The 14,728-nt window shown below is 30.4% G+C and overlaps 1 protein-coding gene across 2 annotated transcripts; it reads left to right on the top strand.

Annotated features, from left to right (window-relative positions):
* Window positions 1-4,848: 4,848 nt before the first annotated feature.
* On the top strand, window positions 4,849-8,599 carry LOC104768760 (arginyl-tRNA--protein transferase 1). 2 transcript variants are annotated; one of them, XM_010492797.3, is made up of 7 exons: window positions 4,849-5,132; window positions 5,315-5,353; window positions 5,481-5,631; window positions 5,798-6,886; window positions 7,076-7,433; window positions 7,546-7,701; window positions 8,053-8,599. In XM_010492797.3, exons 1-6 carry the CDS (start codon window positions 5,000-5,002, stop codon window positions 7,660-7,662), a joined length of 1,887 nt encoding a protein of 628 aa, XP_010491099.2. In that variant the 5' UTR covers window positions 4,849-4,999; the 3' UTR covers window positions 7,663-7,701; window positions 8,053-8,599. The 2 variants fall into 2 exon arrangements, with proteins under 2 accessions (XP_010491099.2, XP_010491098.2); XM_010492796.2 differs by lacking the exon at window positions 8,053-8,599 and having other exon boundaries at window positions 7,546-7,905.
* Window positions 8,600-14,728: the final 6,129 nt, after the last annotated feature.

The following is a 14,728-nucleotide window of genomic DNA, read 5'->3' on the forward strand; positions in this document are numbered from 1 at the left end:
TAAAAGTTCAGTTTTAATTAAGCACAAGCAAGCCAACTAATTGTCCTTATTTATTTTTTAAGTTGTTCTTTTAGCTTTTTTAAATTAGTCAGTTTCTTTTATTGTCATAATAAGGCTGATGATTAAAAAATAATACAAAATTTTTATCGAAAATAATTAAAATATTAAGAGCATGCAGTGGGAGTATCTAGCACTTTGAAAACCCTTGAGAACCTCTTATGTGGATATATGTTATATGAATTCTTTATTAGCGCCATTAGACCAAAGAAACTTTTGAAGAACCCATAGCCGAATTTTGTATATAATATATAAGGCCGCAAGCTGATGCTTCATGGATGTGGCTAGGCCTGGGCCGGAGCCGAATATCCGGCCTTTTTAATGGTATCCGGATCCGTATCCGGTCTGGCCGGATACACAATTTTACTCTCCGAATCCGGCTCCGGAAAACCGGATGTCCGAAATCGGTTATCCGTTATAATTTTGGTTATCCGCCGGTTATCCGAAATCCGTTTAATTTTGTTATATGGGCTTGTGCGGTTATTTATAGAGAGGAAGTGAAAGCTTTTTGTTCCTTTCAGCCGATGTGGGATAATTAAATGACAAAGGGAGTGAGATTGTGGGAGTTGGAAGGTCCCACATCGATAAAGCCAAAAATTTTCCTCTCACCTGGGTTATATATATATACGTGTCTCTACCCATGGTAGGTAGGTAAGTGCATTAATATACATATATATATATTAATAATTTATATATATATGGCATAGTGGCGGATCCGGATATCCGACCCAAATTATTTTTAGTATCCGGATCCGTATCCGTATCCGGCCGGATATACAAATATAATAACCGAATCCGGATCCGTTTTACCGGATATCCGGTTTTTCGGATCGGATACCGGATTTGGATCCGGATATCCGGCGGATTCGGTTAGTTGGTCTCAGGCCTAGATGTGGCCAATGGATTAGAGTGCACATTATATTAAGTGGAGTTATTGGTTTGAGATTTGAAATTTGAATAGAATTTGAACGATTTTAATGTTACGTAGATTCTGTTGTTATTAGATCAATACTAGATTTTAACCCGCGGTACACCGCGTGCATATAATTTTATTATTATTATATTTTATAATCTATTTGTTTGTTAAATATTGGATGTTTTATAAATAGAGATATAACCTAATTTTCCGGCCGCTTGTGAGACTAAATGTTTATATTAATTTTTTAACCTGTAATATACTATATGATTATTTTTTATTATATTTAGTTTGTTTTGTTTAGTGTTTGAGATTCTATTTCGATTTTTAATTATTATAACAAAAAAATAAAGGATCTAAATACATAATAAGTCATTTATATGATGTGATTAAGTCACATTTTTCCTAATGAATTAATTATTTTACGCAATCTTAGGTAAAACAAATTGATTTTATATGTCAGATATTATAATATTTATAGTGTTGGCAAATAATAAAATAAGGATTTAACCCGTGTTAGCACATATTTAATAATATTTTATTAATTCTAACATGTTCTTTTATAATCACATTATATAGTATTTTAATTATTTTTAATTTTATTAAATTTTTATATATTAATTATAATATTTAAATAATTAGGAATCGAAATTCTTCTTACGTTAAGAATCAAAACTCACAGATCTGGAAAATATAGCATAGTTTATGTCTCTATATAATATTGATTGCTGTTTTTATTTTTGGTTAGAATGAAATTTAAAATATTTAGGAAACAAAATCTGAAATGATGTTATTTTTGGAAGGATTTTAGAGATTAAGTTTGTAAATAAGTTTTTAAATACATATAACTTAGGGTAAAATACCAAATGTACTTAAAAAATGTTAATATAGATTTAGGAAACAAAATCTGTCGTGATACTATTTTTGGAAATTTTTGAGGGGTTAATGTTGTAAATAAAAATCTAAATAAGTAAAACTAAAATGGCATAACACAAAATGTACTTCAAAAATGTTAATATAGATTTTGTTAAACTTTGTTAAAGTTTAGTCTTATTAGTTTGTGATTTGTAAAAGTCATTTAAAATCTTAACAAATTTGGGTTATTGGATTCAGAATTTTATAAAGTCAATAAAAGTTTTGTGTTATTCAATTAAAACAAAAGAATCTATAATTGTTAATGAATTCAATTATTATATTATTGATTCATGATTTCAGATATTTTCTTTACAAAATAAAGTCATCGAAAGTATCACAAATATACCAAAATTGTTTGAAGCATTTTACAAGATTTTACAAAATTAATCAACAAAATTATAAAACATTCTTTAGCAATCCTTAAAATCTTTCACTTATTCATTATTAATGATTTTGTTGAACTCTTCAAAAATCTTTATAAATTAGAATCCACCCCTCTAACTTTTTCTCTCACTCTTTTGATTAGTTTCCATTTTTTTATAAGGAAAGAGCCTAAACCTCAGCAAACAAAAAAGGAAACAATATAACTCCTCTAAAAAAATGTCATTAATTAACATCTTAATTTAAATGAAAAGAATCAGTAAAGAATTTTTTCTTTTGACAATTAAGATCATTATTCTCAACTAAAAAAGGATGTATTCGTTGGGTAATTATGAATTTAAATTCTTATCATCTACCACCAAATGTTTTCCAACTTGTATTCCAAGAAAAGAATCACTAAGAATCCGTAGTACCGATTCTTGGTAGTGGAAGAGAGAGAATGCTAACTTTTTTTTGTTAACTAGGTAATATCCCGCCCATATACGCGGTTTGTTGTATTAGTTATGTTAATTTATTTTAGTTTATATAATAATCAAACTATGAAAATTTTCTGATAATATTTTTTTAGTAAAGTTTTTAAAAATGGTATTTCTGAAAATGGTTTTGAAAAAGATATATTTTTGAAATTCCCCTTAAAAATACATATATAATAAATAAATTTCCTAAATGTCAATAATACACTTAATTTATTCAAATCACCTTTATTTTCACCTTAATTTAATCTATATTGCTAGGTTAAATTCTAATGATTTCCTTTTGTAGTAAAATTTTTGAAATTGAATATCAAATTGTTTTTTATATAGAAAATCATTAAATTACAAATTTTTGAATTAAAAAATATTATAATGATCATTATATAATTATATTTTGGATCACAAGTACAAACTATAATGATGAGTATACAAATTCTCAAAAAAAAAAAAATGGAGGTAAGAGAGAATTAAAAATTTTGATTTAATAATTCTATTATAATAGTTAATTTTGTTAAAACATTGCATATCTTTAAAAATAAAATATATATATATATACATGTTTAAAGATGATTTCTTTAGCTTGATTCTCTCATTGGGCTTTGGTTGAAATTAGTGTTGTTGAATCTGCATTGATAATTGTTTTTTTACAATCACTAAATTTTTATTATACATATGTAATTGAAAATAATAAGAAGAGAAAAAACGAAGGAAGAAATACAAGAAAAAAAAATTGAACAAAATATAAGATAAATCCAGCAAAATATATAATTACATTATTACAATGAGTTTTGAATTCATGCAAGAACATAAACAAAACAAAGAAAACATTTAGAATTTATGGATGATGATGTGAAAATGATTATTTATATGATTTCAAGGATGGAATTTACATTTCTAAAATAATTTAATTAGAAGAGTTACAATTATAATTTATAGTGTGTTTGAGTGAAAATGAATGGAAAAAGTCAATTCATAATTTATATAATTTTAGTTACAATTTAGTAGTAAAGTGTGGATTTGAAGTATAGATTAATGTACATTATTACATTTTTATTTAATTAAAAATAAACATATTTTTTAGAAATTAAATGCTAAATGGACCAATAAGCAAATAGTGAAACCTTATAAAATCATATGAAATGCAATAAAAATTTCAAAGATTAATTTAATTTTAAAAATTGAAAACAATGTTAAATATATATATATATATAATGCTTTCAAAATTAAAATATAGAATCAAACTCTTACAACATATATGAGATATAACAACATTTGATATTGGTGGGAGAGGAGGAGAAAATGATTACTTATAAGATGATAATCCAAATTAGATAAAATGGAGATGAATCTTTTAAAATAAAAACAATGTAAATATATATCATGTAATCTATAAAATTAAAATTTAGCATTAAAATTTTACAATGATTTTCATTTGGTTTTCTGTAACCCATACAACAAAAATAAGAAATTGAAAACAAAATAAAAAAAACAAAAAATGATTTGAGGTATTGTGGAAGAGAACGAGAGAATGAGAAAATGTGAAAATGATAAAGTAAAAGAATCCTAATATAAGAGAATGAGAAAATGAGATAATGAGAAAATGAGAGAAATGATTATTTATATGATAAGAATTAGTGTAAGTTACATTTAGAATAGAATTATGAGAGTTACAATTATAACTTATTGTGTTTGAATAAAATTAAGTAGTGGAATATGATTAACGTATACTTTATTTTATTTTCAGTTATAATTTTATTTTAATGTGTGAGTTAAATGTATTGTATTAATTGGATCTTAAATATTTTTTAAATGCTTTAAACAATTAGAAAGCAAATAAAAATTATAAAAAATTAAAAATCATTAAATGGAAATCAACCAATAAAGAGAAACCAAAACCTTACTTTTATATATATGATGATTAGATTCCCAACAATAATATTTACTATAGCAATTTATCTATATTGTTGAGGCTATTTTCTGAAAGTTATCTCAAAATGTTTTAATTTTGCATATATTTCCCCCCTATTCTACTTATTTAAATTACATAACACGCCCTTGATTTGACTTCAATTTGCCAATTTCGACTTTTCATTTATTTTCTTGTAGTTTAGGTCTTTTAGTTTTTTTATTTTCTTGTAGTTTAGGTCTTTTATTTGCTGAAACAGTCAGCTTCTCTCTTGAACAAATAAACTGAAATCAAAAAGTCAAATGTGTCTTCTTCTCCAATCGGAAAGAGCTTAGTAATTTTCTCCTGATTATGTCTTTGGGAAACGACGCGAGTAGTAGCCACGACGGCGGAAGCAACGGAGAAAGCGTAGTCGATGATCGTGGCCGCTACAGAAGCACTTGCGGCTACTGTAAATCCCCAGCTCGGTCAAGCATCGCTCACGGTTCGTTTTAATTTTCGATATTGTTCATGGACTTTGTAGGTTGTTGAATCGAACGAATTAGAGTAGAATCTCGTTTTTATATGACTATTTTTTTACGATTTGATTGATTATATAAGTGATTCGAATTGTTCCTCATCAGTGTTGGTAAAAGTTTTGATTTTGTTTATGATCTCAATGCACAGGCTTATCTGCAGAGACTCTTACCGTTTATGACTACCAAGGTTTGTTTTTGTTGTTGTTCTCGGACTCTCTTTGTGTGTGTGTGGATGAACAAAATTTTAAGTTATCTCTTTGAGTTGACATTACTTTGCTTGATCTTTTATGTATCTTTAATTTTCTATACTGTAGATCTTATTGACCGAGGATGGAGACGATCTGGTACATATCTTTACAAACATGAGATGGATAAAACTTGTTGCCCTCCTTATACAATCCGTTTGAAAGCTAGTGATTTTGTTCCTACTAAAGAGCAGCAGCGAGTGTCTAGAAGGCTAGAAAGGTGCATATTATTGGATTCAGTTTTCTTCTCTTTCTTTTGGATCAATAGATGATAGATTTAGTCATGTTAGTTGTTCATGTTATTGGCTGAGTCAGCAAGGTTGTTCCCCGTTTGTTTTTCTTCCGGAGTTTTCTTAACTTATTTCTCACAATGTTTTGTTTTAAAGGTTCTTGGATGGCAAACTAGATACGCAGCCTAGGGAACAAACAGTTGCTTTTTCCTCTGATGATGTTTTAGATTCAGGGAAAAAATCACTTGGAACGGCAACAAGTGCAGTTGAACCAATTATGGATGATTTGTCTACCAAAATTGACCAAGCTGTGCAAATATGCATACAGAGTGGGGAATTCCCTTCCAATATGCAGATACCGCAAGCTTCAGTGAAGAAGGTCTTCTGTGCTAGAAGAAAGAAACTAGCTGAAGGACCAGAACAACTTTTATACACCAGCAACATTGCTTTTCCAATAGCAGCTGCAATAAAACGCACCAAGACATCTGTGAAAAGGGAGACGAATAATGCTGACATAAACAGGTTATCACCTGAAACTATTTCTGAGGTGTTGTTGAGTGCGATGAGTAAGGTGTGGGAAATTTCTGATATGTCTATTAAAGTCTGTAAGGGCCATATCAATTTCCTTTCGGCTTCCAAAGATTCTTTCTCTGATAGAGATGTTGTTCCTAATGGTAATATCTCGAGAGGAGTCAACTCAACAGGTGAAGGTGAAACCCTTCAAACTAAGATGGATTCAGAACACCATGAGACAAGAAAGCGAAAGCTGGAGATACATTTGAAAAGGTCTAGTTTTGATCCTGAAGAACATGAGTTATACAAACGGTATCAGCTGAAAGTGCACAATGATAAGCCGGGGCATGTCACAGAAAGTTCATACAGAAGGTTTTTGGTCGACTCTCCTTTGATATATGTTCAGCATTCTGGTGATGAAAAGGTTCCGCCTTGTGGCTTTGGCTCTTTCCACCAACAGTACAGAGTTGACGGCCGTCTAATTGCTGTTGGGGTTGTAGACGTTCTTCCTAAATGTCTGTCAAGTGTGTACCTATTCTGGGATCCAGACTATGCATTCTTATCGCTCGGGAAATATTCTGCCATGCAAGAAATTAATTGGGTCAAAGAAAACCAAGCTCACTGCCCATCTCTTCAGTATTACTATCTTGGCTATTACATACATTCGTGCAACAAGATGAGATATAAAGCAGCCTATCGTCCATCTGAGCTTCTATGCCCTCTCCGTTTCCAGTAAGTTGCCACCATTTTGTTACTCAATGTCTTAGCTCGTCAACTATCTCATATGAAGGAAGGTGCTGTTTGAGTTGTACTACTTGTAAAAAGATATTTATGACCTCTTCCTGTATTGAAGTGTTGTCATTGAAGTGAGTGGAGACTGGTAAATTTAAGTTTTTAAAAGTGGGGAGCTGTGTGTTTCAGGTGGGTTCCATTCGAAGTAGCGAGCCCGATGCTAGATAAAAAAAAGCCATATGTCATCTTGTCAGATATCGCTATTTCACAAAATCAATGTTCTTTACTTGCTCGTGCTTCTGAAACTCTCGCGGAACCAGCAGTAAGTGAACATGAAGACATGGAACAAGGGGAGACGAATGATAATTTTATGGGCTGCAGTGATGATGATGATAATGATGATAATGATAATGAGGATGATGATGTTGATGATGATGAGGATGATGAAATAGAAGAGGACTCTCATATTGACTCAGACCCTGGATCCAAAGATAGCGACATTAGCAACATCCTTATCGGTCTTTATGGAACCCAATATAGATATAAGGTATATCAAACTTGGTTTTGTTTTCCTTTTGAATTTTTGTTAAAAGGCTAATTGGGTATTTATTACCATTATCAAACATATCATATTGACAACAAAAATTTGGAATTGGAAGAATTTGCGGCAGATATTAAGTCCAGAAGGGCGGAAGCAACTGGAACCGATGCTACAAAACTACCGCAAGGTCGTGGGAGCTGAGCTTTCAGAAAGAATGCTGTATGAAATCAACTAACGCTTAATGCCCAACTTTTTTTTGAAAAAGGGTTAATAGGTACAACATCATTGAGCTTAGTACCATTATTTATTGCATGAGAAAATTGTGTTTGTATACTTTGTATCATTGTTTTCTTAAGTTGTTCAAATGTGAGGCTTTTACATGGTGTCTTTCTTCTAAGTCTGTTATGTTATGTTCTCATTTTCTTTGAATAATTTTCTTTGAGGATTTTTTTATACGTGAAAAGAATTTGAAATTAAATGTGATGCTGATTAGTAATTTTATTAATTAAGAAGGTCCGTATATTTTATTTTATTTTAAATTATTGTTATTTACGTGAAATCCATCTTTTTAATTGGGTGATATCTAAAACTTATTTAACAAATAAATCTTTTAAATATGTAAAAGGAAAAAAAAAAAGGAATAATATGAATAGAGAGAAGTGGATGGGGAAGAGGTCCAGAGGAGAGGAAGCGCACGTGGGGGGGAGGAGGCCTGCTGACAGTGAAAAGATCAAAAGAGAAAGTGAAAGGCCCACACGAGTGCAAAGAGGCAGCAGATTTCAGACTTTGGGAAGTGTTCTAACTTATAAAGATTTGGTTTTTGTTTTTTTTTTTTTTTTCTTACAGTTTTTTCACATTCTCATAATTTTTGCAGAACCTTTTTACCACATCTCTCACACGTGTGTCCCTCCCTCGTCTTCCGTAAACCCTTTGACCGCTAGCTAGGAACTATACTACTTCCCCTACTTACTTTTTATTGGATTTTATACTTCTTTTGTATCAAAATGGATGATATTTTAGGAATTTCATACTCCCTCTGTTTTAAAATGTAAGTTGTTTTAGTTGAATGCACACATATTAAGATAATTTTTACTTTTTGTAGTTTCTAAAAAAACTCATGATTTTATCTCACCATTTAATTAAAGAAAATAAAGATAAATGGTTTAAAAAAAGATAAACTTTACTTTTAGTTTGCTTTTTGTCTTGGTTGTTGGAAAACAACTTATATTTTGAAACAAAAAAAATCTCTAAAACAACTTACATTTTGAAACAGAGGGAGTACTAATTAAGAAAAACATTGAATGTTTAACTATAAATTTATTTTATTTATAAAAATATATTTGTTTAACTATTAACCAATAGTAATTCATTAAAATTTAAATTCTCAATTAATAATTTTTGAAAACTACAATTTTTTAGCATTAATTAGTAAAAAAATATAGAAAATCAATCTTTGTAATACAAGATTTTTTTCTAAAAAATTTTCTATTATGATACAAAGGGAGTACCAGTTTAGATCCAACGAAACAGGATAAAACACTAATTTTTTTTACTTATTGATACTTAAGTTACATTTTTGAAAGGACTTCAATTCAATCTCTTTCAGTTTCCAAGTTAAAGACCAACTTTGCTTTGCAAAATATATATAACTTTTTGTATAGAATGATATTTTTTTTTTTTTTTGTTAAAGGGTATTCAACCTTATAAATAAATGCTCAATGGACTATTTCTAGATTTAGCCCATTACAATCCATTAAGGGCTTAAACCACTTACATCAAACCAAATAAAAAACCGTGAATCAAAATTGACTTGGGTTTAAAACACGAACTAGAATTAAACCGGCTATCGTTAACCCTAATTCTGCAACTGTAGAACACAGTTGAAGCCGCCGCCCAAACTTTTGCGGATGCTCGTCAGAACAGGTCCTCCAACGAGCCTGGATGATGTGAGTCGAACGGAGATGGTGATCCAAGATCCGTTGCCATCCCGCCACCATAGAACAGCTTCAAGGAGGAAGAAGAGAGCCGAACTTTTATTGTCGAAGAGATACAGGCTCACATGTGAAAAAAGAAAAGTGGTAGGAAGTAGAATCTGAAACCTTCTACGGTATATTTTATTTTGAGGATATTTTATTTTGGACGGGTGTATATGACAAATTCAATTTTGAGGATATATATGGATACGTAAGTTTTTAACGTTAACTACGAGAGAAAAAAAGATTGAGAGATGTAATACTGGAATTATGTGTACGGGAGTCACAATCAAGTACAGATTATGAGGAGTAGTGAGTGATGATAAAACTAAAAAAAAAAACAAAACATTAGGAGACAAAGGAGAGGAAGAGAGGTATCTATTCATCTTTTGGACAGAAGCTGAAAACTGTCACTTCACACGTGGATTTTTAAGATATGGTATGTCGTGTGTCTCGTGATTTGTCAAATCACACATCTTCTTCATCCCCCCCACTCATCTATTATTATGACTTGTTTTGTATGTTTCGTTTCTCTAAACCTTATTATTATTTGATGCCGGTATCACGGTTTACTTCTATTTAACCAGAATATATTGCGTATCAAATTATTTTGTGCTTGCTTATGGTTTGCGATTTATAGGAGCTACTGCAACCTATAGATACTCGCAGCCGTGGCTCATTTGTGTGTCATCAATTCTCAAACGAGGCATCATGCATTGGCCTATGGCCTCATATTACAATTAATAGATCTTAGGGACCATGTTCTCTGGTTCGATATTCAAAATTTTCCTTATTTTTGTTTTATATATATATGTTCTGGTCCAATGTATTTAAATTTTATCGAACCCTTTTTAATGTGAATGAGCTAAGAAAGATATACGTTCAAATAAAGAAGGTATTAGCCTATAAATTTTCATAGGTCTTCCGAAGCTTTCAGAAATTATAAGAGGCTTGTAGCTTTGGTTATAGTGTATTTGTATTTGTAGCGAGTAAAGGATGTGTCAGCTTTTAGTTATACTTAACGAACTTTTGAATTGCATATCTACTATTTTTGTTGTACGGGTTTCGTCGAATATATGAACTTTGAAAGTTTGAATTCTACCTTCCCTAAAACGTCATTGTCATTACTTATCTTATAGCAAATAATGAATATTAACCCCAAGGGCAGAGGTTAAATTAAAGGAACAAATTATCATTACCCATCTAATTTTTAAAACTCTTACCCACAAACACAAGAGTATTGTATATTCTGTTTAATTGTGATGAACATTATAATCATAACAACTAATGGTTATGAAGACGTGTCAAATATTCAATAAGATTAAAATAGTGATACTGATCTAATAATAGAATAAGGCACATACTGGATTATGATGACTTCGCTTTCATCACATGTTAACGAGAATATTTCATCTTTGTATGCCACTATGGGGGTCCGTAGATCGTAAACATATCTTCTCAGTGTTTATGTTAATTATTATAAGAAGATATGTTGACTACTAAAATATGTTACAATAATATAATATTATAATATAAATGTAGGTTTCTACTAAAAACACTATATTTTACCTATTTATATAACTTGAGAATGTTATGTTAATTATTTTATAAGATCATATAGTATTGAACAGATATAGTATTGAATATATATAGTATATAATCAAGCATTACGAAATTACTAACATGAATGAATGCTTTAAAGGGTGTTTCGTTGAGGGGGATATTAATGTATCCTAGTGGTAAATTCACCTCAGCATGGAGAAAAAGTTTGGGAACTTGAGTGTGCTAGCTAAAGAAGAGTGAAAGAAATACTATAAATAGTTTAGGAGCAATTGAGAAGAACACTAATTTAAAAGCCACTAGCATTAATATTATATTTACATTATATTTGCAGAATAAAATAAAATTGTAGCAACTATTTTCTGCTTTTAGCAATTCGCTTTTTAGTGTTTGCTGCTTTGCTTTGTTGAGGAAGGAAATAAACATGAGGATGGGGTTTATGGTCAACAAAAACATTGGCGCTGAATCATTAGAATTTAGACCCCTTCTTTTTCTTACTACATATACTTTGTGTGTATATATGATATTAATATAATTTGACATACCAAAATGTGTAATAGCCTACTAAAACACCAAAATGGATCTTTAGGTACGCATAGATGCCGTGCTTCATAATGAGATAACATGTGTAAATGTATGTGACGTCTCGGAAGATACTTCTAAAGTATGTTATATGACTTATATCAAACACTCCCATATCCTTTTCAGACTTCAACTTATGAGTTTAATAGTTGTTTATAAAGTATATAAACTGAGTTCACACAAAGGTGTTATGGATCAAGGGGTTAAACGTGATGATAATGGATCCATAGAGAATGTGAGTACACAAGCTAAGTCGTTTTAGTTTCTCCCTGGATTAAACTCAGTAACGGTAAGTGGGATTCTTGCATGATGTGTGTGGTAAATGAAAGCGTGGACTAGATTGTTTATTTTATAACATTCAAAGTTCTAGGTTTCTGTACTTTTGACATTTATTTAGACGATACTAGTTGATGTCAGTTTTGTAAATATGTTTTACTTAGATCTTAGTGTCGTAATTTTAATACTAAATGCATGTGTTATAAATGATTGAAGATGTGATCTTAGGCGGGGGATCGCTTAGATTCCATAGCATATAAGATATATAAGATAGAAGGCAAGAGCTGATTGACAAAAAAAAAAGATAGAAGGCAAGAGCTAAGAGAGGCAAGTGTTGCTAATCACTACTCCTATAACTCCCCCTTTGCCTTTTTACTCATCTCTATGCTCTTTTTTCCATTGACCCATTTCCTCTTCCCCTTGGTGTATAAACTAATCAGACCAATATGGTTTTCCACATAAAAATTAAACCATTCTTTTCAGCTTAGTGGATGAGAAAGGTAAAAATATGTAATAGTGTTTACATAAATGAAAATTAGAAAAACAATATCTGTTTGATACTATCTAAAAGTGTAATTAGTTAAAGAAAAACCCCAAATCCAACCATATTTGATTAAGACTAAGTCCAAAAACATCTATAATCCTTCAACTCAAATGTATATATCGATCGACCCACCTTTCTATATCATGTCCTTAAAAAGGTATAACGCGTTAAAGTCACATGTAAGTACATCAAAACTCATCATGAAGTACTGAACATAATTGGAAATTGGTATTATCACTAATAAGTTCTGAATAAGCCTAACTTTATAACAAGAAAAAAATAATAATATCTTTTAAAGAAAAGAGATGATGGGAAACTCATGAAATGGGGACTTTGGGTTAGGGAAAGAGAGAGACATGTGAAGTGTTCATAGGCAATTTGTGGACCAACAAGGCACATGCTACTCTTCTTTCATCAACTTTTTTCTTAGTCTTGTGCGAATAATAATGTTTTATGATTATCTATTTTCCCATAACCATGTTTGATTTTGGTGAAAACTAATGAGGCTAACATATCCACTATATGTTTTAGATTACAAGTTTACAACGCTGACTACAGTCATCGAACAGTAGTTGCAAATTGCACATTCTTTCTTACCAAAACAACTTTTGTAAGAAAATTTCCTATATATATCCATTGAAATAGATTTTCGTCCACTTTTATGAAGACATCACAAGCCAAAACCAAAATGCAGCCACTAGCAAAGTGGTCTTCCGACATTCATACAGACCCAAGTATTGGTTTCGAGTCTTATTTTGGTATAGGGAGACTTGTTGATAAATATATTTTTTTTCTTAGATTTAATATAACCGTCGCTAGACACACCAATGATAAAATCATGAGCTTCTTTTAAAATCTTCTTATAATTGTTATTCTAACTCACCCTGATGAATGATACAAAAATCTAAATTTTTTTTTTTAAAGCTGCTCTGCATGCTTCTATCATTTTTTTTAATGTAATGTTGTGGAGGATGAAATAGTGGCAAACTCCCAAAAAATATTTCGGGCATATGCAATATTAGAAAAACAATGCCAAACGCAAATCAGTAGAGAAGAACAACTCTAACTCGGCAACTCCTATCATCCACTCTAACTCATGTAGAGCTTTCTTTGATTCCTTGTCCATCAAAACAACAAGACCGAAATCGGATCAACTACAAGTTTTAGATGGAGGTGAGATCTACAACCAAACAAAAATATGGGCCAAGATATAGATTGAAAAATCAACAAGAATCCAAACAAAATGTAATTATATTATCAAATTTCTGACACAAATTCTTTTATTTCTTTAAAATAATACTTCTCCAAACTTCCGTCTCTTTTTAATTGTTGTTATATTACTTGTCGTTTGTCGTTTCATATTTACTATGCAAATTTGTAAATCAAATTTTCTATTTTTCAAATGAAATAGTATATTAATAAAGGTTAAATCAAAATATTTAATGTTTGGAGTATTCAGTAGATTACTTTTTATATAAAAAACCATTTAGTATACTTACTGTCAAACAAGATTAAATATAACCAAAGCAACATTGGCTAATGCGAATGTCTCTTGAGATATATTTTGTGATAACAAGAAAGCATTTATTTATTTATTGATGATACATATAACAAAAGCTTGGTCAACACATTGACAGGATAATCAATCAAATCTTTATACATTTACCTGAAACCAATTTGTACAAGAAGGAATTATAAACTGCAAACACAAGAATTCTGATCCAAAATGTGATCAGCCTCGTCCATGCCATCCAAAATGTGAGAGCCGATCAACAACTTTGCAAAAACTACACTAGCTGACCATATATCGACTTTGGAGCAATATTTATCGCAAAGTAATTACTTCTTGTGTAAAGTTCTTGAATAAGTGTTGCAACCTTTGATATGTTGAGTCTGAAAACTTTGTATCACTAGAAACTCAGATTCTCCATTTTTTTTAAAGCTATTTAGTATATTTAACGGCAAACAAGAAAAAAATATAACAAAGAAAAAATTGGATAATGTGAATATTTATGAGATATATTTTGTTATAACTTCTAAACTCTTATGACATTTTCTGGACAGTTTTTCAAAATTTTATAATTAGTTCAAGTGATCCAAATATATGGTGAATTGACTCATTTACAAGTGAAAATGTATCTCAAACTAAACTAAGAACCAAGCAGATGATCATTGTGTTCAAAATTGGTTCGATTCCTCTCCATAAGTTTCATCCGGAGTCATAACTTCTCAGTCCAAATACAATCAAATTATATTATGACCGGAATCACAAGTTAAAAACAAAGAAAACAACATGTGTACGTTCTACAACCAAATACGGAAACAAACCATATCCATAAAAATTCTGATTCCAACAACTCAATCTA

The sequence above is a fragment of the Camelina sativa genome, chromosome 20 (assembly GCF_030686135.1).
Source record: "Camelina sativa cultivar CO46 ecotype springtype chromosome 20, ASM3068613v1".
In the NCBI taxonomy this organism is placed as follows: Eukaryota; Viridiplantae; Streptophyta; class Magnoliopsida; order Brassicales; family Brassicaceae; genus Camelina; species Camelina sativa.

Bases quoted from the DNA above. Each gene is read 5' to 3' on its own strand.
- LOC104768760 (XM_010492797.3), top strand. From the start codon at position 5,000: ATGTCTTTGGGAAACGACGCGAGTAGTAGCCACGACGGCGGAAGCAAC. The intron at 5,133-5,314 runs GTTCGTTTTAAT...CTCAATGCACAG, and splicing joins TCGGTCAAGCATCGCTCACG to GCTTATCTGCAGAGACTCTT. The intron at 6,887-7,075 runs GTAAGTTGCCAC...TGTGTGTTTCAG, and splicing joins CTATGCCCTCTCCGTTTCCA to GTGGGTTCCATTCGAAGTAG.